Consider the following 21,793-nt stretch of genomic DNA (forward strand, 5'->3'; position numbering starts at 1 on the left):
GTATAGGGACTTCTTTCATTGATAAATAAAAATAATTAAATTGAATAAAATCTATTTAGATTTTCTTCAAAATCTATTTAGATTTTCTTTTCTTTTCTTTTCCAATAAAATAAAGTTAAATAATAAAATTATTAATTATAACGGGAAAAAAAGATCTGATCACGACCATGCAAGTATTGGGTTTAGGTTAAAGATTGATTACCCATGATACCGGAAGCATTTACACCCACACGTTGGCGGGTTGAAGTCCAGAGTTGATAAGGTGACGGCGCTCAGCAGGACGGTTCGTCTAAACAGGTAAAATAAACAAGTCAAAGGACTCTGGTTTTTTAACTTCACTTCCGTGTCTAATGGCGCAGAGAAGTTTCTTCTGAACCTTCACTAATTAGGCAACAGATAATTCATATGGCAGGGAACACATTAGCTTTTTATAAGGTTAGCTAAAGTAACGTTGCTATGAGTCCGCATGTTTACCTCTGTGAAACAGCCTTAATGTCATGGACACTAATAACTCACTTGTAATGAACGGTTTGCTACAAAGTTTGGCCGCATTTAAAACCAAATAATGGGAAGGGATTAAAGGTAAAACTAAACTTAGCATTTATCCTTCAGGTCCACAGGAGTTGTTGGAACGAATAAGGGACATAACACTACTTGCTAAATAGCTGTAAGTTCCTAAACATTTGGATATAGACAACTGACTGCTATATACATTACAAACCAGATTGTTTTGGTATTTGTCAGTTTTATATTGCTGTTATGTGATTCGTCATTTCAGTATATGAGTATGAATTTGGTTTGCCATACTAGATGTTAGCTAGTTAACTAGTAAGCTGATATTAAAAGTCATAGATTCATTTCTCACAAATGAGATGTTAACTCCCTCATTCTCAGCAATTTACCTGAATTTTATTGCGGATTTTCAACACAATGAGAAATTAGACCAGCACAAAATCTTCTTAGATACACGTTTTGTAATAGTTAATTGACTTACAGTTATTCTCACAGTTAGTATCACAGAAAATGCACATTCAAGGCAAGGAACATTTAACTCTACAGCATATTTTAGGCTGCCTGCACTACTTTATGTGTATGAAGATAAAAGATTAAGTGTGCTACAGGCATTATTAGCCTGATATGGCATGTCTCAAACACACTACAGAAGTTAGTATACCATCTAGAGTCCACAGTGGTGTTTTCCATGGGAGACAGAAATAAGTTTGGATGGATTTTTCTTTGGTCTGCCTGGATGAGTCTCTAAGCCTTGATGTTGTGCTGGAAAACAAAGCTCATTTTGAACAAATTATTGTTACAAAGAGATCCTTCATCCTATTAGCTAATTTGCTATCCTGTTTCATTTGAATAAGTACAGCTATCTAACATTTGTTAAAGAGACAGCTGTTTCTGGAGTAAATCCCTTAATTTGATCAGCTTAATTGCAATAGATTTGGTAAACATCAAGATTGAATGCAGCAACTTTGTCAGTTAGTACAAGAATGCTTTAAACCTAATCTAATAAAATTGCATAAGGGAACCTTTGCAAAGCCACTTACCCTGTAAAAGGCTTGCATACCCATTAGGCAAAAATTCCCTTAGACAGGAATAGATAGCAATTGATTGGGACTTCCTTGAAAATATGTGATCACTCTGCCTAATTTGTGATTTGGTGAAGTCATTGGGTGGTCTCCAAATGTTGTTTTGTCACTGGTCTCACTTGTCATTTGATCCTGGATTAGGCGGCCGCTTTTTCTTCTAGATCCTAATAAGCCTCATCAAGAAGTCAATAATGTGGTCATTTTAGCCAAGAAAAACCTTGTCCATTCTCCATGTATTGACCCAGAGGGATGTGATTCTCATTTAGTTTCACTATCTGCATTTTGTATATTTATTTAAAGTTTTGCTGTTTAAAAAAAACTTTTTTTTTTTATTGAACTCTGTGTCCCAAAGGACAGGTATGTTTACCACTTTTGAACACTGTAGTTATTTTTCTCAGGTAAAATGCCAAAAGTATGATGAGATTCTTCTGCTTTTCTAACAGGTCTCCAAAATGTCTGAGGTGAGCAGCCAGCTGCCTGCAGACCCCATCTCTGCAGTTGGAGTCGTCACTTCACTCAGCAAGGTTCCCGAGAGCTACTATGTTGTGAGTAATCATTTAAAACTATAGATGACATCATATTTTGAAGATATTGTTTGGTTTAATATGCATGGATTAAGCTTAGAAGTTATTGTTATTTCCTTTAAAAGTGGTGCAATTAGAGGTTTTGTTTTTGCTCTCAACTGCTAGTTGTACATGTAATTGTTGTAACTGATTGTATAAAATAACGCACAGCCAGGATGTTGGCAGCTTTCCAAGGTATCTTTTGTTAGAGCTGTTAGATGACTTATTCATTAAGTTTACTTTGATGATTAGGAGGACTCCCTGCCTGACATTGTTACTGGTTGCCACCAGTATTACAGACACACCAGAGGCATAAGTTTAATGATGTTTGGTTGATGCCCACCAGAGTAGTGGCGGTTGTGAAAGAGTTGAAGTGGTTAAAGAAAACGAAGAGAGTGTGTTAAGTTTAACAAAGCACAAAACAAGCTCAAGGGCAGATCTCTCTTCCTCTCTCTCTTCCTATTCAAACTTCTTCTTGCTTTCACCCTACGCCCCCAAACCCTCCCTCTTCCCCGCCAGTTTTTATCTCTTCCTGCTCCACCCTGCATACCCAGCTTGTTCTAATCTCTGGCAGATGATGGTGGGTTGGCATCAGAATGGAGCCACTGGCAGGGAAACTGTGTACACACCACACAGTAGTGACAAACAGAGAGAAACCCCATCAGACTTCCTCCTCTGCTGCTCCAGTGCACCAGTACATTTCAGCTGATGTGCAAATACTGTGCATGTTCTGGAGGGGCTAAAGGATGAATGTGGCACTGCTTTATTCCTGCAATAGATAGTGAGAGTAATTTGTATAATACTTTTATGTTATCCTAGAAGTTGTACAGCAGCAGTTAGAAATTTGGAAATAGTTTGGACTCACTGCATCATTCAGGAATATAATAAACGTGTAGACATGTTAATAAACATAGGAAACTATTACTGCAGTCAAATGCAAAGACACCTCAAGTCACCTCATGTCACTACATACAACAGGTTATTTATGTTTTTAGATTACAATTAGGATTATGAATTCATACTGGTGCTAAAATGACATCAGGACACAGTATAAACTATGGCTGTCCCCCTAAAAGTCAAGTAAAAGTTGATGCCACATTTTGTGAATCAACTCACTTTTTTAACTGCCTCCCACTACACAGAGTAACAATGTAGCAGGTTGTAAACTTTACAAACTGAGTCCTGTCTTAATTTCACCAAACCACAGAACTAACTATTATGGAGGTAGTGACTGGTGATGAAAACAGAGGACAGCACAGTGCCGGACAGTGCGAGTCATGGCAGCACGACTTGTTTCTGTTGGCCGCTCCAATACTTTTACCTCCGGTGTCTGTCTGACAGATCTGTCCACAGCCCAGCAGGAGTGACACTCTGTGGTGTGGGAAGATTTTATAAATGAGCTATGACCAAGATGCCAACTTTTACTTTTCTCTGACTGTGTGGATATCTGATATTTTCACATCCCACACAATGAACAAAGAAGAACAGGGTTATGCTATAAATTAATGCTATTAATAGTAGAATTTTTCAGTGATATAAATCAGTCTGTTAGTTTTCCTTAGTAAAATAGATAAAATAGAAAAAAAAATCCTTCAAGGTGATAAAATATCAATGGTATACCCATGAATAAAAAGTCAAGTACAAATCAGCCTCCAAGATAAAATTCAAGGCCTCTCAGACTCTGAAGCACTTTTTCAAATGCATTTGTCCTATCTTCAACAACATCTTTTGAGCATCACTATGTGGTCTTTCATCTGCAGACTTGAAATACAAACAAAAATATCAACACTCTGTATCAGTGTTACTAATGCAGTACCGAGAAGGGGAAGTCTCAGGATATTACGCCGTATTGATTTTTTTCCTTTCATACCAGACTTCTTTTCAAATTCCTCCTTAATACTGACTGCTTACCATACTTACCATACTTTTTATACAGCAGATCAAAGGGTTGATTAACTCTTTTGCTCTCTGATACGGTGCGCTCACATCTCTGAACTTGAGCAGGTTGTTCCAACACAAGAGAGCACAGGCCCAGATCAAACACTGTTCCACTGGGATCAGGAGCTTTGCTGAAGCACCAGCAGCCACCCAACATCAAACACCATGAGTAGACTCATGCACACCCACACTCTGTGCACATGTTCGAAAGGGGATATGTGTGTATTTCAGATTCACCTGAGCATTTGACATGTTATGCTCATAAACTCATTGATGAAATGTAAGTTTACTTGAAGAAGCCTAGTGCTAGCATCTGATTAGCTAGGATGCCTGGATTTACAAAGCCAAGAGTAGCTTGTCCGTTTTTGAGGAAGCACTTGTAATTTAAAGGTATAGGTAGACATTTTTGTGAGTTTATTCATTTTTGTGCCAAGACAGGATGGACAGTTATGTTTTGTTTCATGTGTGTGCAAAATCTAGGAGCTATGGCCACAAAGCTCTTAGCTTAGCATGAAGACTAGAGGAAAGGGGAAACACCTAGATTAGCACCTGTCTAAAACTCACCTACCTGCACCCCTAAAGCTAACTAACTAACATGATGTATCTTTTATATTTTATGCTTGCACAATGTTAAATCAAAAATTGTTTGTCTTGTCACTGAATGGTTGGCAGACAGTCAGCAGAGACACTATGCAGAAGTCCCTAAATTCTTTTTCTAGACCTGCGAGTAAGCAGCTTGTGTGCTAATGTTGGCTATGTAAAGATAACTTAGAAATAGCCCCTTTAATGCACCGACTTGAGAGTTATATCAATCTCGTCATCCAAATCTCAGCATGGAATCCAATAATCCACATTTCCAAAAATGGCAAAATATTACAGCAAACAAAAAATAACATTTCAAAATAACTGCAGCTGTAGCTCTTTAATATATAGTCAGAAGTCATTTTATCTATTTTCAGTTGAGATAAAAGATTCAAAACATTTTTTCCCCAGTTTTTCTATTATTCTTTAAAGGGACTGTCCCCCCCCCCCCCCCCCCCCCTATCTTTCTTATGTCTTCTCCACCTGGTTTCACTCTCCAGAGATTTTTGATTGTATGCCTTTACATCTTTGCATTCACAGCTGTACCTCTCAGTGCTTCATAGCAACTTGCTGGTGATGTCAGTCTCCAGAGATTCTTCATAGGAATATTCAGCACCCCCTAAAGACTTGTTTCATAGGTGGGCTTTTAGATCACTGTAAGCGCAAGATTTTTGGAAGTGGCAGTTGAATCTGTCACTGCATTTTACATCAAATGATACAGCCATATTTTGATATCATAGTCATGATGTCTCTTATTAGACATGTGGGATTCTTCTCCTTGAAGTCTGTAATGATGGAGCCAGACAGTGGCAGGCTTGAAAGTATTAGACAAGAGCCACTGCAACTTTACACATGCCTTTCCTGCCGTGGCTCAGCAGTTGGCGTTTCACATTCAAGCTGCGTAGCATCCTTGCTGCCGGCGGCTGTGGCAGGATGATGCCTGAGGTGCCTCCTAGGAGGACCGTGCCCTCGTTACTCCTCAACTTGACTTTGGGTTTCACAAAGCGAGCCCTTTGTTTACGCTGACAGGATGCGCTGGCTACTGACCTGGAAAAAGTGGCCAAGACGGGTTGTCTTGTAAAGAAGAGGGAGGCTGGTGATGTATAGGCTCCTTCTGGGACCTTTCATGGAACTGCTGTTGGAGACGCCCCGCAATCCCTCTCTCTGCTCATCTTCTGCTCTTTCTCTCTCTCTCATCCCACTATCTATCTCTGTTCCCCACTCTAGTCTCCGCTTTCATCCCATCTAGTCAGTGGTGGTTTTGCATGAATCTCCCCATGCCATGTTTCCCCCACCCAGTCACCGGGGTCATTCATCATTATTGTCAAGGGGGTAATGTGTGTGGGTGGGTGCAGAGATCTATGACTTCTTCATTTGAATGAACCTCATTAGATTGACTCTTCTTTGTAAAGGATCCCTTTAGAAAATAACTCTGGCAGTTATTTAGGTGATTCTCACATGATAGCCAATGGAACATGACGTTTCAGCCAAGCGTATTTGCTCGAACGATGGAAGAGTCTTGGTGATGCAGTCTGCAGGTTATATTTTGCTTTATCGTTCTGCTCTCACACACCTACATTTACATAGCAATGTAGTTTAGGACCTTGAGCTTGACTTGTGGTGCCCACATGCTGTCAATATGATGCAATCTATTTTTTTTACTGACTCCAGTGATCATTTACAACTATGAATGAGCCTGTTGTACAAGGACAAGCTGTTTAGGTCTTTGGATTTAGGCATACACATGGAATTGCTTTAAATTCTCAGTAATTTATTCTTAGAAAACTTGTCTCATTAAATAACAGAATCAATCCACACAGGGGGAATAGGAATAAAAGTATTCATGGTGCAGTGTTGTCAAGTTACCTGTGTCTTGGGATAAAACAGTAGGCTTTTTAAAGATACATTCCACATTTACCCCAAATATAATCCCTGCTTTCCCACAGAAGCACATTGAAGTTTGCTTTCCTTATTAGAGCAGATCCTTGTCAGGGCATCTTTAATCAGCCTGGTCCCGAGGGATGATATTTTTAGCCACCTTTTTGGAGGCTAAGACTCCTTTACCCACGCAGAGCACTAATGAGATGGAGCGCTAGTGTAGGCAAGCGTTAATTAAGGCTAGTATGCAAGGGAAGAGGCAAAAGCAACACGCTCGTGGCATACATACATTAACTTTATCCCACCTCCTGCATGTTTTTTTTCACTCCTTATTTTTTTTCCTCTCTTTTTTTTCCACGTAGGTTGCACAAACAACAGATGGCTCTGACGCCGACCTGTGGAAGGACGGCTTATTCAAATCCAAGGTCACTCGCTACCTCTGTTTCACCAGAAAAACTGTAAGTGTGAATGTAAACTTCTCCCGTTCCCTATGCATTCTGCACCAACGATCATCTGCAGCCCTGTTTTTTCCACCAGCGGTTATTAACTCAGTTTTCTGCTGCCAGAATATCTTTATGCACTTTGCACTTTGATCAGTGAAAGTCCCACTTAAAAAGGCCATTGTTGGCAGTGCAGTTTTGAGCTTTTACATATAATGAATTTGCATTCATATTCCAGATGAATAATACCTCGGTGAGATATTTTTCATGTTGTAGGCCCTCCTGAGGATATTATTTATGTTTATTCATGAAATAACAATGAGCTGTATTTTAACTATTCCAATTTATTCAATCAACAGCGTCCCTGTAGAGAAAACGGTTACCAACCAGTGATTCTTGAAAGCTGATGTACATATAACTGTGCATATGAAAATACAGCTTTTTATGTAAGAAATGACTCCATAAAGAGCACTTTCAGTGTGCCTGTACTATATATAGAGCTCCCAATTTGAGGAACAGTGACTCTTCTGTGGCTTTGAATGTTTCTCATAATCCTGTCAGGTCATTTTTGGATTCATCTGCTCCCTGCAGCCTGCAGCTGATGTGTTGTTGCATGGCTGTCAGTAGCCCTGTGGCCATAAATACACCTGCTTACATCTCCTGGATTATCAGCCTGTCTACCTCCAGTTCATACACCTCACTATTGGCTGTCTATTAATTTGTTTTCCTGGGTTGCAGGTAGATAATGCAGACAGTATTGTAAACAAAACCTGCATTTTTGTTATTATTTTACATCAGCTCAATTTTAGGACTTAATCAAGTCTTTTTTTTTTTCTTTACAATATGTCCTCTAAATGCCAGGCAACTTGGCAGCGGCTGCCTCATGCCTGAGCTCAATCTGCTCCTCAGTTTAGTATATAGCATACAAATAGCCTTCCCCTAGTTCCTGTATATTATCTTAAAATGTGTGTCCACATTGTTTTAAAGACTTTGACACAAATAAAACATGACAGAGCCATCAACAAAGGCTATTTTGTCTGCCAGTCAATGGAGCTCCCACTGTAATTGTCTATGACAAAAACAGATTCTGTAAAATTAGCCCCTGAATTATGTGGGGGGAAGTAAATAGTTTGTGATTTATCATACTCTAGGTTGGAGGTAGATAGCCCCTTTTGTCAGGCCCTGATGGAAAAAATCTCTCCAGTAAAAGGGGAAAACACTAAAAAAGGTTCCATGCATAGTAATAACATTCATCCATATTCCTCCTTAAGTCAGTATAAAAACTATGAATAAAAAATGTCTCTAATGGTAATGACTGTCGGGCAACAGTAGCAGTGGAATCCAGCCTTTTCGGACGCATCAAGTCACGCCTGGCTCGCCCCACTCTCTACTGCCGCTGTGTATTATTGCAATTTATTATGGCAAAAAATGAAAATGTAATGGGAGGCAGGGAAGAGTCATGCTTGAAAATGTCAACTACATAGTTCCTGATTGTTTTTAACCAGTCCCATTCTGTTGATCAGACTGCCCGCCTCTGTCTCCCATCATCCCACAGCTTCTCGCCAAAAGGTTGAGAATGATTACAAGTTCACAGATGCATTCTCTCACAGCAAAAAAGGCTATTAGAGAGTAATTACTTCAGCTATTTTGTCAACCCTTCTCTTTAGAGACTTCCTGAGCTTTTAGTAAATCACTGACTCTATTATCTCTACATTTTCTTTTCTGAGCCCTCCAAAAAAATGACTAACCTTTTTCTTTTTCTTGCTCTCTGTCCTTTCAAAAGTTGAATTTGCATACATGACTTTAAATTTCCTGCCTGTGCTCTGTCTTTCAGGGGCCCGACATTGTTGTGGACATGAAGCTGACTGACATTAAGGACGCGTTGCCAGAGGGCTTCACACCTGTGCAAGAAACAATGGACACAAGTAAGTAAACAGTCAATGCCAACCACAGGCTCGTTCCCCTCCTCTTCTTGTTTTTTTTTTTCACTCTCCGACCAGCTTATGCGGAGGTCCTCAGGGGCAGCTTTGCTTGAGATAGTGAATGTTTTATGGGTGCAGGTTAGCTTAATTTATGGCAGACTGTGGGAATAAAATAAACATTTTGCCCTGGAGGTACAAGAGAAGAGAATCATGAGTCATTGTTTATCTCAGCTGGAGCTGTGCTTTTCTTTATGAGGGGCTTATTTATTTATGTATTTATTTGGGGAGAGGACGAGTGGATGGGGGTTATCTAATATTAATGAAATGCATTCCCCAATGCTTTAGTGCTTTTTGAGTGCTATGTATTTCCCTCTCACTATCCATGCCTTGGAAATGTAATAATATTTTGGTGTGGGTAGTGAGGACAGCTTGTTTATTATTTTTATTATCATTGCATTTACACTGCACTTTCCAGTGTTGCTGGGGAAATAAATGAGCAAGGCACAGATGCAATATAGGAAAGCATGGCAATGTTTTTTTTGCCAGAATGAAGAAAAGAGATTATGTTTTGTTTGGCTATGGTGTAATTTAATGTTTTATTACTTCATGTGAATCCATGTTTAATGTATACATGTGGCATTATGTATGAGTTTCTATCTAGAATCTCCACTTTAAATCCCTGTTGTGCATTAAAGCTGATGGAGGATTCACTTGCTTCTGTCATTTTACCTACTAAAATGATAAAAATGATAATAATGCATGTGGATTTTGTGGCTTTCCGCTGTCCAGTCATTTCCCTTTGAGCATACCAAGTCACCCAGAAGCTGATATTGGCTCATTTCTTATTCTGAGACTGGAAAAGACTAAATAGCAAAGTATAAGTGGGATTTATGAATATATATTTCTCCTAGAGCTTCAAAATGTGTATAGATTATTATTTTTTAGCCCGAAACTCAGAGAAGGCAGGACTGAATATGCAACCACGTATTCCTGTCTGACACCCTCATGTGTATCTGACTCATCAGAGGAAACTGCCGTGAGGAAGAGGAGGCTCTGTGTGAAGATCAGCCCTCGTGCAGCTGCTGAGACGGCTGTATTTGACATCCAGATTATTGCGAAGTCCAAGTACCATCTTGTTAACTACACCTGTATAGGGTGAGCTGTTTGGCACCAGGAATGAATGCAATCATGATGTTTTGTATTTTCTGTATCAATCAGTATACTTTGTGACGTCTTGTACATTATAAAACTTTATAAACTGCTAGAGGGATTACTAACCTAGCTGTTTAAAACATTGCACTACTTTCTGTGTATCTCCTCTTCCTCTTTACACAGTGAGATTAACAATATGGGAATATGGTATCGAATGGGAGATGTTCCTCAGCAGCAGTCCAGCCAGGACACGTCCATCACAGCTAAGGCTGACGCCCCATCTAACACAGCAAGGTAATGTTAGGTTACAAAATTCAGCAGCACCTCTTGAAGCTCAGCTTTCCTCCTTGCTTTCCTTTTTATTTCACGCTCAGTGTACTCTCGAGCTGTTGTTACGCTTCCGTACCATATGTACGACAATGAAGACACAAGCAATTGATCACTCCCGGGCAATCTTCCGTAAAGGTTGTGGCTGGACAACGAGGCAGCGAGGGTGAACCAGAGAGACAGGCTAACTAGACAGGATCCCCTGAACAAGAACATGAGTTCAATGAGGGCTAAACTCCTGCTATTTGTGGTGTGTCCCAGGAGGCAGAGGCAGGTCGCTCCTCTTGACTGTGGTGACAGGAGTGTTGTTCTGTGCAGACAAAGAGGAGGAGATGTAGCCTGGAGAGGGAGCGACAGCTGCAGAGGAAGGGAGGAGAGCTCCAAGATCTCCGCCATGCTGGAGAGTGAGTGTGTGTCCCCTCCTCTGCTCATGCTGCTCAGGCTTCCTCCGCCTCAGGCCTTAGAGTGAATAGAGCAACCCTTTGTACTGTGTCCAGATCAAACAGCTCAATTATTTATCACAATGAAGAACTTGGGGATTTCCACAGCAAATTGTAAATAAACAATTGAGACTCCTTCGGCATGGCGGTGCTGTGGAGAGGGGAGCTTGGCACAGGGTGCTGATGGCTTTGCCAGCTTGAAGTGCTATGCTTTGCCATCCTGTGTGGGGCTGAGTAAAAGCCACTTAAAAGCCACAACAGGCCAGAGTGGTGGATGCCAGCAGGCGCATTCAAAACAGAGCTTCTGTTCACATTGTCACGCAGTGGGATGAGAACAGTAAAAATGGACAGCCGTGAATTCAAAAACCAAGTTCAAACTGTGTAGAGTTTTGTGAATCGTCCATATTTTGGAAGTCAATGGTCAATAATCTTTGATGTGTTAGTAATGGCAAGAGCTCAGGCCCATGTGTGCGCCTTCGCAACTCTTACCGGTAATCCTCCGTTCTTTTGAAGCCCACTTTCAAGTTGGTAAGGCTCAGAGGTTGGAATAAATTGCACCTCGAAGCGACTCACACCCCCCTCCTGATGCCTGCTGAGATCACAGGCTGCTGTTTTTGTATTAACATTAAAATTCATTCCACAGTCAGAGAGTCTTCCTTTCAGAGTATTTCCATCCATAATGCACTGACACATAAGGACGGGATTGTGGGCAATTTAGACAGTGGCAGTTCTTTGACTGTTTATCTGACATCTTGTCCGTGTAGTTACATGCACTTTAGACAGCCATACATATATCTGTAAATATTTCTGTAGTTATTCTAAAGTCACAGATTAGATGGTTTGCCACAGTGATTTATAAACAGGCTCACCGATTGCCTAAGTAAGTACAGTGTAACTGTCTGTGTAGTATCACCCCTCTATACTTTATTCATATTCAGCAAGAGAAAATTCTCTCCTCCATGCCTCCTTCGGGCTATCTATAACAACTTTATGGCCTTTGGAGAATAGCACCTCTTAAATTTAAGTGCTCTTTACAGTCAGTGGAAAAGATGTTTTAAATACAGTCAATAATGTGTAAATTTTTAATGACCCTTATAATTTTGAAAGCTTCAGTGATCCCTCTCAAATGTTACGTTGCCTCAGGCAGCGAGAGCTTGTTAGAGTTGTGTACAAACGTAAACTGCAAATCAGGTTTTTCAGCAGCGCAGAGCTGCGGTACACAGTAACTGCAGGGTGTTGCATCATTATGGGATGCACACAGTCATTGCATCAAGGCTAAGGTGTTGTATTTGAGTTGTATTGTTTTGTCAGCGAAAAACAGGGGTATGTGCAGGTCTTGAAAAGTTTTAAAAAGCTTTTTCTCAACAATAGTCCTTAGAAGGTATTTAAGAGTTTGAAATTTAATTAACAGAAGTCTCAAATACCTTCTCTTGCCTACTGTAAGAAGTAACATTAGTTTTCGTATTCTGTTGTTGGCTCAGGAAATCAGGAAATGTTACACACTTAGGGACTAAAAGTTGGATTGTTGAAACAGTGGATTGTGCAAGTAGGAGGCTGATCCATCATTTTATGTGAGTTAGAGTTTCAGTCAGCTCCATCAGACCTATAGCAAGTGCTGTCACTACTGCTGGCTTCAGCTCGGAAGCTCATTGTTTCATAATAGGCAGATGTTGTTTTTAGCTACCATTTACATGAACTTATGACTGCAACTAATGATTAATTTCCTTATTGACTAATCTGCCAGTTTTCTTAATCAGTTATTTTTTTTAGTGTATGGACTGTCAAAAAGTATTAAATTGCTTGTTTTGTCAGTTCAACAGTCCAAATGTCCAAAGATATTTCATTTACATTTTCATATATAAAAAAGAAAAATGGCAAATACTTACTTTTGCAAAGCTAAAACCAGCGAATGTTTGGCATTTTTGCTTTAAAAATGACTAGAGTGTTTATCTATCTGTCTGTTTTCTGCTGCTAATTCAAGTCCAGGCTGCACTAATTAAATTTATTATACTGTATAATGAAGGATTTATTGTTATAATCGTCTGTTAAGATCTTAAAAAAGTAATATAATAATAAAGAATTTGAGGTCACATTGTTCCTATTTGTTTTCCATCATACTTTCATGCTTGTGAAAGTTGTGAAACAGGTATTAAATTGAATTTTATGTGGTATTAAAAAGTCTTAAATGTAACTCAGTGAACCTTGCAGAGACCCTGTAACAAGGAATCTTAGGAATTAGTAAAGTATAATACTACAACTAAAATTGTTATTTCTTATTGTTCCAGGCTATTGCACCATACTGAGCCACTAAAACTGTGAGGGTAGGGGCCTGTTGAGAAGCCTGCTATGTAAATGCATTTGAACCTTGTGTGTTTAATGTCTCTTTATCAAGTTTGTCGAAAACGTTTCAACCAGCGACGGTGTTCTGTTTTGATTCATAGCTGCAGCTTGATGTCAACCACTTTGGCTTGTTATCTGTCAAGACAGACCGTATCAGCCACTCCCTGACTTTATAATGTGAAAAACCTGCACCATCCGGTCAGCCCTTTAATGTGTCCAGTAAAGTATCTCCCTCCTTCCTTCTCCCGGCCAACGCTGCCATTTGTTCTCCTGATAAAACTGTCATTGCTGAGGCTGATATCTGACCTCTACAGTGACTGCTAGCATAAATTAGCCATGTCCTAATATTGCAATTTCTTTCGCTTCACTCAGAATCAAGGTTTTTGACATTTCTCTTAGAATAATAGGCTATTGTACACACAGTCACTTTTTAAATCAAACTGTACAGCGATAAAAATGTCAAGGCCAAGTATCTTTTTTTTTCATTGCATAGCTGCCTTTTTCTTTAATACATGAAGCTTAGAGAGTCATCAGTGTCAGAATTGGCATGCATATCAATACGCTTTGGATTGCTCTGTCTTCTACCTGTGACACTCCACACGTTGCTGCAGCTCTGCAGGAGTATTGTATCAGCTTTCATTGCACGCTGGTTAACCAAGACTTCCCACTGCACACGACTCGTGAGAGAAAGAGACACTGTGACTGTCAGTGTGTCGCCTGACAGATCTCCCATCTGAAGTGCCGAAGAACAATCATTCCCAGCTCAATCTCACTCATTACTTTGTTGTGTTCAGAAAAGTTGCAAAAAGTAGCGGAGATCAAGCGAAGGGAACGCGGAACGGTGCCAGGAATGATCGAATGATCAGCTAAGATCTGATGGGCTCAGACTGTTCGGTGATTTGCCACCAAATTCAGAGAGATCCTCTTTTCAACACCTGACACCAGACTTAAAGGAGGATAATGATGGGTGAGAAAGCAGCTCCCACAAAGCAGCACTGTCGGCACATAGAGGAAGGTGTGGAGATGTTGTCACGGGAAAGGCTGGATGTGTGTCAAAACAAGAGCTTCCAGCTCTCTGTATCGCAGCTCAGGCTCTTCAGCGATATTACTCTCATCCTCATCTTACCTCTCCACTGACTACCACTTGTCTGTCCCCACTGTCTCTCCCACTTTTTCTTCTCCTTCTCTCTTTTTTTTGTGCAGACAACTCTTTTCCTTATTCCACGTGGAACAACATAAAGATGAAAATACAAAACAAAAAAACAGTTGAACTGTAATTCATTTTGTCAAGTAATCTTTAGTGTCGTGGTTTGTTTTACAGCACTAATATGATTTTAACACCAGATTTCAAGGGAACATAAGACTCTTGATCTGCGTTGTAATTACGTAAACCTTTCAGGCCGTGTTCCCAGTTTTACTATAATTTGATGAGGAACTACACTATAATTGAATATTCAAATTAGGAATATGTGTCAATATGGCTCTCCCTGCCTGAAATGAGGATTAATTGTTGTCAAAACTCCAGTGGCCGACATAATATGAGCCCCAACACTGCTGTTGATTAGCAAATGCACTTGCCATGTTTTTGTTTTAAGAATTAGTTGTCTAATTGATTTGCCATATGTTACCCTCTCCGATGTACCTAAAATTGTATTTAGAAATCACCAGTTTGGATTGAGACAGTTTTGTGTTTCAAACAGATGGGAAAAACAACCCCGGAGGTTGCCAGTAGAAAAGCATTTCCCTGGTTTCATGCAGAATGTTTGGGAATTTAAGTACCACTCTTGCTCTCTCCGATACATAGATAATAGCCAGACTTAATACTTTTTCTCTCTGTTCTCTTTGTTTCCTCTGAGTACTAATTTAACAACACAAGCACAGATGCCTTAAAAGACATTTCCCTCCACGTTATCAGTCCATGGGATGTCTCTGTGCTTTGAAAGATGTGTACCTCCCTTCCTCGGCAGTGGAATCAACCTTTGCAAGGTAAAAGAAGTCTGCGTTGAATATGGCAATCGTTCCTGCAAGATTGATGCCAACCTTTTAAAAATTCACCATTGGCCTGGATTTAACATGGCCAAATGCTGATGTAAATGAGGAGGAGAAAAGTCGACCCTTTCATTGCAAATAAATCTGAGTTGCAGGCTTCAGCTCATAAATACCACAGCCTGTCAGAAGTCTTGTTTTATTGCTCTTGATGGAAATTATTGCATTTATTTATCTCATCCAGAGAGATAAGACTTTGAAAGCCACAACTCACGTGCAGCACCCCTAGAATATATGATCTGTCTTAAATTTAAAAAATTTAGATTTTACACCCCCCGCAAGTGGAGATTGATTATGTTATCCATAAACAGACCAAATACAGAACATGATACACACTTCATTATTTGCAACTTCACACCTGCTCACTTCCAAAATCTGTCTTGCCTTTGTTATAATTCAGTACTGTTTTCCTGCATCCTCCATTCTACTTGTCTGCCTTGTTCTTTTTCTTTCACAACAAACTCTCACTGTATGCCTGTGTGTCCTCTAATCAAAGCAGTTCACTTTTTTAATGATAATGCCAACTGCTTTGCATTATCATTATAAGATCATTTGTTTTATAATGCCATCGCAGAGCTCATTTTCCCTTCAGAGTATGTCATGTTATGCAGCTCTCTTGAAGCTGTGATTTTTTTTTTTTCCTGCTTGCTGTGGATTTATCGATCCGTAGGGGTGAGTCACAGGGTGTAATTCATGATAGCTTGATTGATGAGGATTTCAATCTTATATGGTTTGTTAACTTCAACTGCCCACAAAGTGCATTCTGTGCTGTTTTCTGTAATACAAGGCCATGAAACGGTAAAAAAAACCCACACTTCCCTTGAATAATGGAATCTCTCAGTTCCTCCAGAATTAACAAGATCCTGCTCCAAACACCCCCCCCCCTCCACCCCCCACCCCTTTAAAGGTCTGTTCGAGCCCCTGGGCAAGCTGAGGCATGGTTTAACTTTTACCATATTTCTCCTCTTCAGATTCAGCCTGTTATTTCACTGCACTGTTTTTGCCTGTAGACAGATCACAAAGCCTTTGTGTAAGGGGGGAGTTCCCATGCTTCAATGCTAAATAAATTCTCTTGCATTATATTTTAATGGCAGTGGTGTGTCTCTTGGAACATAACTGTTCTGGTCAAATACAAAGTTTGCATGCATTTTGGGTGTTTTTGACATGATTGTCAATAATAATAGTATTGATCAGTTGATTGAACATGATGCTTTTTTCTACCAGTTGGAGGACCAGGAGCAGGCCAGATTATGAGCACCAGAGCAGTGGGAGCTACACCAAGACAGGTAAAAGGTCCCACACTTTAAATGTATGCACCATTTATGACAGTAACTATAGACAATACATTAGGTTGTTAAACTGCAGATACTTTAAGAGGAAGCTGCTATTTTGGAGAAAAAGTTCAATACTTCAATGCTTCCTATGTTACACTGCATGTCTCTATAAACAGTTTTGTCTCTGCCTGTACATGAAAGAAGCTGCTCTGCTACTTGATCTACAAACGCTCCATATCTAGATCCCTTCACTGATGGATACTGTACAGAGCTTTGCTTATCTGAGCAAACGTGACTTCCCAGAGGAGCTCCGCATTACACTCGAGAACATTTAACAGCTGTCAAAGATGATCCATCGCATGCTATACTTACATATGTACCGTGCATGCACTGGACGAATCCCCTTCTCTTTGTCAAGGAGAAACTCAACTACAGCACAATGCCCCATGACTAAAACAGAAGAAAGGCTAATTCGTTAGAAAGCAGAGCTTAGCTGTGACAGCATCAGAGCCACAGAGTCAGAGCCGGCTGAGACGCTCTAGCCTTAAAGAGCGTGTGATCCACACGGGGGTGAATGAGGCAGGCAGGTTTTTATCCAGCTGGAGAGAGACACCATGTGGTGAGGATTCCTCCTGCTTCTCCATCAGAGGCACACCCAGGCTATGGCCATATTACACCCAACCTCTTTAATACAAGTCTAGTATTTAACAGTTGTTGACATATACAGATAGATTGAACTTTTATGAAAACATAAATTAATTTGAATTCTAAAGTCTATGAATCCAAATCCAATACTGTCCACTGTAAAAAAAAATAAAAAAAATACAAAGAGTGCATGGTTGCCAAAAAAAAGAAGAAAAAAAAAAGATTAATATATCATTGTGTTGGTGTGACAGTCATATTATAAGTTAGTCAAGACAAGTGGGCAAAGTGTGGCCCTGAAGGAGCAGACATTAACACACAGCTGAATGGTTTGTGGCATTTGGTGTGCGATTCCTCCACTGGGACAGGCTTTGAGTGACAGTGAAGAACATGCACATACTGTACAGTATGCTGCCAGCAGTCATCATTTACCCCTAGAAAACTGTCCTTTGCAGGTGCGCAGACTCTTTCTTCTGCCTTAATGTGTCCCTTCATGAGTTGGTGAGAGAAAAGAGGATAATGTAGTTAGCCTGAGATGTTTCTTGCTTTATTGCTTGAGACTGTGTACTCGTCAGCCTCACAGCATCACACTGTGAATGTGAGAGAGAACGCAACTTCCCTTCATTAACAATGTGATAGCCTGCAGACCAAGTGTGAGGTCGTAGCCGACAGCCTATTTGTGTTAATTGTTAGCGTGGTGGTAGCTCTGGTGCGTGTGTGTGTGTAGGTGCGTGGGCGCCTGGGCGTGCATGTGTGAGTGTGTGTGTGGGCTGACAGCTGGCCAGGTTCGAGTTGGTCTAAAACCATGTGCGCTCTGTCAGGGTTGTACAGGCGCCTTCTTTAGGATTGATGAATTGCCTGCTTTCTTGATTAAACCCTCCGTCACTTTCCAACAAAACAAAAACCCCAACACACAAAAAAAGAGCGAGTTTAGGGGAGGAGAGGTAACATGTCTGGGAAATCTGTCATCTGCAGTCACATCATGTACAGATGTGATGTGCAGGCGCTTTGACATTTATTACCAGAATATTAAAAACTAATTCACATTTATTTTGCAGCCCTCTTTGACTTGACAGTTCAAGCTCATTTGAAAAGTTATCAAGTTTTCATAGCAGCTCCAACCTTTTGCTTTCCTTCACCAGCATTGCTTTGATCCATGCCAAGTCCCTTTGCCAATTAGGTCTATTATTCATACATTGCCAGAAAAGCAGGATATTTTAAAGGTAATTAAACTTGCATTCATGAAATGTGTCTAAAAAGCATATGTTTGATGAAAATAAACGAAACAGTACTGGAAAAAAGTCTTAAACGCTAAAATAAATCTATCTGACATTCAGTCCGCTGCATAACAGTCTCTCTTCATTACCTACAGAACAACATATAGCATTCAGCAGACATCCACCTGATAAAAAGGTAAACGTAATAAAAAGTAATACATTTACATATCTATCACATTAATCAAAAATAAATCCTGACATTGGCCCTGATCTAACGTAATATGGAGAGCAATTATTTCCCTATCCATTAGAGGAACTTCAATTAACAGACACCAGACAGTTCATCCTTCAGAAGAGGAGGAGAAGGAGGAGGGAAAAAATAGGAGGCTCAAAATTAACTTGGGTTTGCAAAATATCTTGGCAGGATGACAGTGATTTTTGATTTTCAGGAAACAATATTAGAATTCTTATTAAACTATGTGCATCTGCTTTTAATTTGCTGCAAATAATTGGAAAATGCAATGGAGCTTTCCAATTAAAGCTCCACTTTATGCTGTTTAATAATACCCTCATAATATTATAGCTTATGAAATGACAGGTGAGTTGGTGTATGAATAAAACATAAAGCCCTGTAATAAGAGACAGAAAAAAAAAAAAAAAAAACGAGACAGTTGTTGGGGGGCTTTTAAATGCTCGACATAATTTGCATATATTAATCTCCTCTTTTCAGCCTTATCAAGTATTCCACTGTATTTGAAGTTAAAATAGTCGTGACAGGCAGGGGTACGCTTCGTTTTTCCAAGGATTTATTACTTGTATAATTCTGGATCTTTAATAAGCCAATATGACTGATCCTCTGAGTTCTGTGGAATTTGGTTAATTGTTCCAGATGGTGCTCACTGATTATGCAAAATTACTTTCTTTCTCCTCTTTTTCCCCCAACTACACCATTTCTTGATTGACTAACATGGAGAAAAAAGATTATTTTTGGCGCAGCACTTTCATTAAGAGGGTTCTCATCAGGTTTCAAACAAAAGTTCCATCTTATCTCCCTGTGTAGTTCTGGGCGAGGCCGTACAGAGGGAGGAGATCAGCCGGCTCTTATCTCAAACCGTGATGGATCTCAACTGCTTCTGCACCACTGGGGTTATATTTTAGAATAACACAATTCTTTAGGCTGAAGGATTAAAAAACACGACCTCTGGATAGTGACACAAAAGTTATTATTAGTGTACACTGTTCTCCTCTTTCTCTTTTCTTCTCTCTTTCTCTCGCAGAGATTGATGAAATTACTAAGCAGCAGGGTTGGTCCTACACTTGCAGCTCGGGCTCCGTCCACAACTCACTAACATTCTGTTTTGCATCAGCTAAACTGAGCTGAATGAATCATTTATGGAAGTGTTATGGGGGAGGTATGGGCAGATTTACTGCCGAGCTTTTACTTTAGATGGAATGGGATTTCTATGAAACCGATCTTGATGTCTGAAGTAATGCCAAAGCTTACATCAAGACATGAAAGGAACGCTCTTAAAACCCACGTTTTGCTTCTTAATTCCCCTGGTCAGCAAAAGGGGAAACATGGAGTGAGAGAGGTTCAGTAGAAGAATAGTATTGCACACATCTACCTAATGCACACATACACACACACACATTCACACACACATACATATCCTAAAACTGTTTACTGCTCCCTACAACTAATGATATAAAGATGTGCTGAGTTCCATCTTATAATTTGATGGCCTATAAATTACACAGTGTTTAAATTTGCTTTAATTCAGGTTTAAGTTTTAGGTATTTGTGCATTTTCCATATAGACATAGCAGCATAGTTTCAGTGTTTTGGGGTGAATACTGCAGAACTGAATCAAGACACTGGCCAAAAATATACCAGCATGCTGCAGATAAAAATCTACATTAACTGTAAATCTGTAAAAAAAAAAATATGAGAAAGAGTTTCAGGAATTATTGTCAGTGTCATAAAGTGAAGTACAGTTAGGAATGACTAAAAACATGCAGTAATTGTGCCTAAGTCTGGACAGAGTATGTATGTAATTCTCTTTACTGTCTAACTGCAAAAAATGTACTCGTTTGTTAGTGGAGATGATAGAATAAGTATTTCCTACATTTGCTGCAGTTTGTATTTTTGTTACTCTGGAAATTATTAGTGTGTATTTTCCAAAAACATTTTTTAAATCGTCTTAACTGTGGAATTGCTGATCTCAGTGGAAAATACTGATACATGTCTGAGCCAAATCCATTCAGTAGTGACTAAAGTCAACTGTGTAAAAATACAGTTTTTATTTTGTATAGTTGGTGTTCATCTCTTTAGTGAAAAAGCATGTTTTGGTTCTAACATGCTTGAGAAAATCCTGTTGGAATTTATTTTGTTGATATGTCAAAAATTCTATTTGACTGTGCAGGTTTGGTAGCAAAACATGATCGATCCCAGCATGATGGTGCCATTAAGTATTTGAGGATCAATCCTGTATAAATCCTAATGGAATTTTTGACTGGAGCCTTGAGGCCCTCAGGCATTTTTGGACCTTTATTACAGTCAAATAAGAGACTTTACCAGGCTTTGCATTTGCAGGCCAGACTGGACTCTGGAGTCTCATCCCTCATTGCTTTCTATCCATCCCTGAGATAGAAGCGGTGCTCCATTAGTTTCAGTGTCCAGACGTGGACAGCCTCAATGGATGGGCCTGTCACGGCTCCCTCATTTGCCCCATGTACAGCAGGGTTTGTTATCACACATCTAATTAGAACTTGATAAAAAATATTTCACAAAAATCCAGTCATTAAATATAGTTTAAGGAGATTTATGGTCAAATATGCCTTAAAGATCTTTTAATGGCTCTGCTGACTTGTTAAGTTTGTAATTAATGATCTTCTAATACATACTGTGGTGTGATTTAGAAAGCACAATGAGATTCTGGGAATGAAGTCGTTCTGGAAAAGGGCATCTGGGGCTCCCAGAAGCTATATTAAATAGTTCTGCTCAGACTGGTTTGCTTAGAGCCATAAAGTCTGCTGTGAAAAAGTTCAAACCCATCAGCGTCTTTACATAGATGGGGCCATTTTTATGTTAGGGTGCAAGGAGTACTGCATGATTATGAGGTTGTTGCTTTGTCATTTCATGATAGTCAATTAGTGTGTTCAGAGAAGTCCTGGACTCCTCTGTAGTGGGTAAAAGTGCATAAAGTTTAACAGTTTTATTTAAGAAATAGAAAATATCTCTTTTCAAAGTGCACTAATCCAAACACAGTAAAACTAACAAGCAAACGCATATGTATGAAACTGTAAGTGCATTTTACTAATAACAGTTGCCTGTTTCATCAGGAGAATAATGGTGTCCTTATTAGCATAATTAATGACAAATGGCAGAGCAGCATTGGTGGATTGGTTCTAGGGGATGATAAATTGGTGGATGCCCAG

The 21,793-nt window shown here is 39.6% G+C and overlaps 1 protein-coding gene across 9 annotated transcripts in view; it reads left to right on the forward strand.

Annotated features, from left to right (window-relative positions):
• The first annotated feature begins 217 nt into the window (after positions 1-217).
• The window catches only part of mvb12bb (multivesicular body subunit 12Bb), a 32,055-nt gene continuing 10,479 nt past the window's right edge, over positions 218-21,793 (forward strand). For 6 of the 9 annotated variants that reach the window (XM_051075089.1, XM_051075092.1, XM_018669334.2 and 3 more), the window contains exons 1-7: positions 218-297; positions 2,039-2,140; positions 6,919-7,014; positions 8,831-8,921; positions 9,944-10,073; positions 10,254-10,364; positions 16,448-16,509. In XM_051075089.1, coding sequence (XP_050931046.1) covers positions 2,048-2,140; positions 6,919-7,014; positions 8,831-8,921; positions 9,944-10,073; positions 10,254-10,364; positions 16,448-16,509 — 583 coding nt within the window. In that variant the 5' untranslated portion in view covers positions 218-297; positions 2,039-2,047. Of the gene's footprint in view, positions 298-353; positions 668-2,038; positions 2,141-6,918; positions 7,015-8,830; positions 8,922-9,943; positions 10,074-10,253; positions 10,365-16,447; positions 16,510-18,511; positions 18,553-19,416; positions 20,123-21,793 lie in introns of those variants that run through there. The other 3 variants (XM_051075094.1, XM_051075091.1, XM_051075090.1) reach the window with 3 other exon arrangements.

The sequence above is a fragment of the Lates calcarifer genome, linkage group LG13, assembly GCF_001640805.2.
Source record: "Lates calcarifer isolate ASB-BC8 linkage group LG13, TLL_Latcal_v3, whole genome shotgun sequence".
In the NCBI taxonomy this organism is placed as follows: domain Eukaryota; kingdom Metazoa; phylum Chordata; class Actinopteri; family Centropomidae; genus Lates; species Lates calcarifer.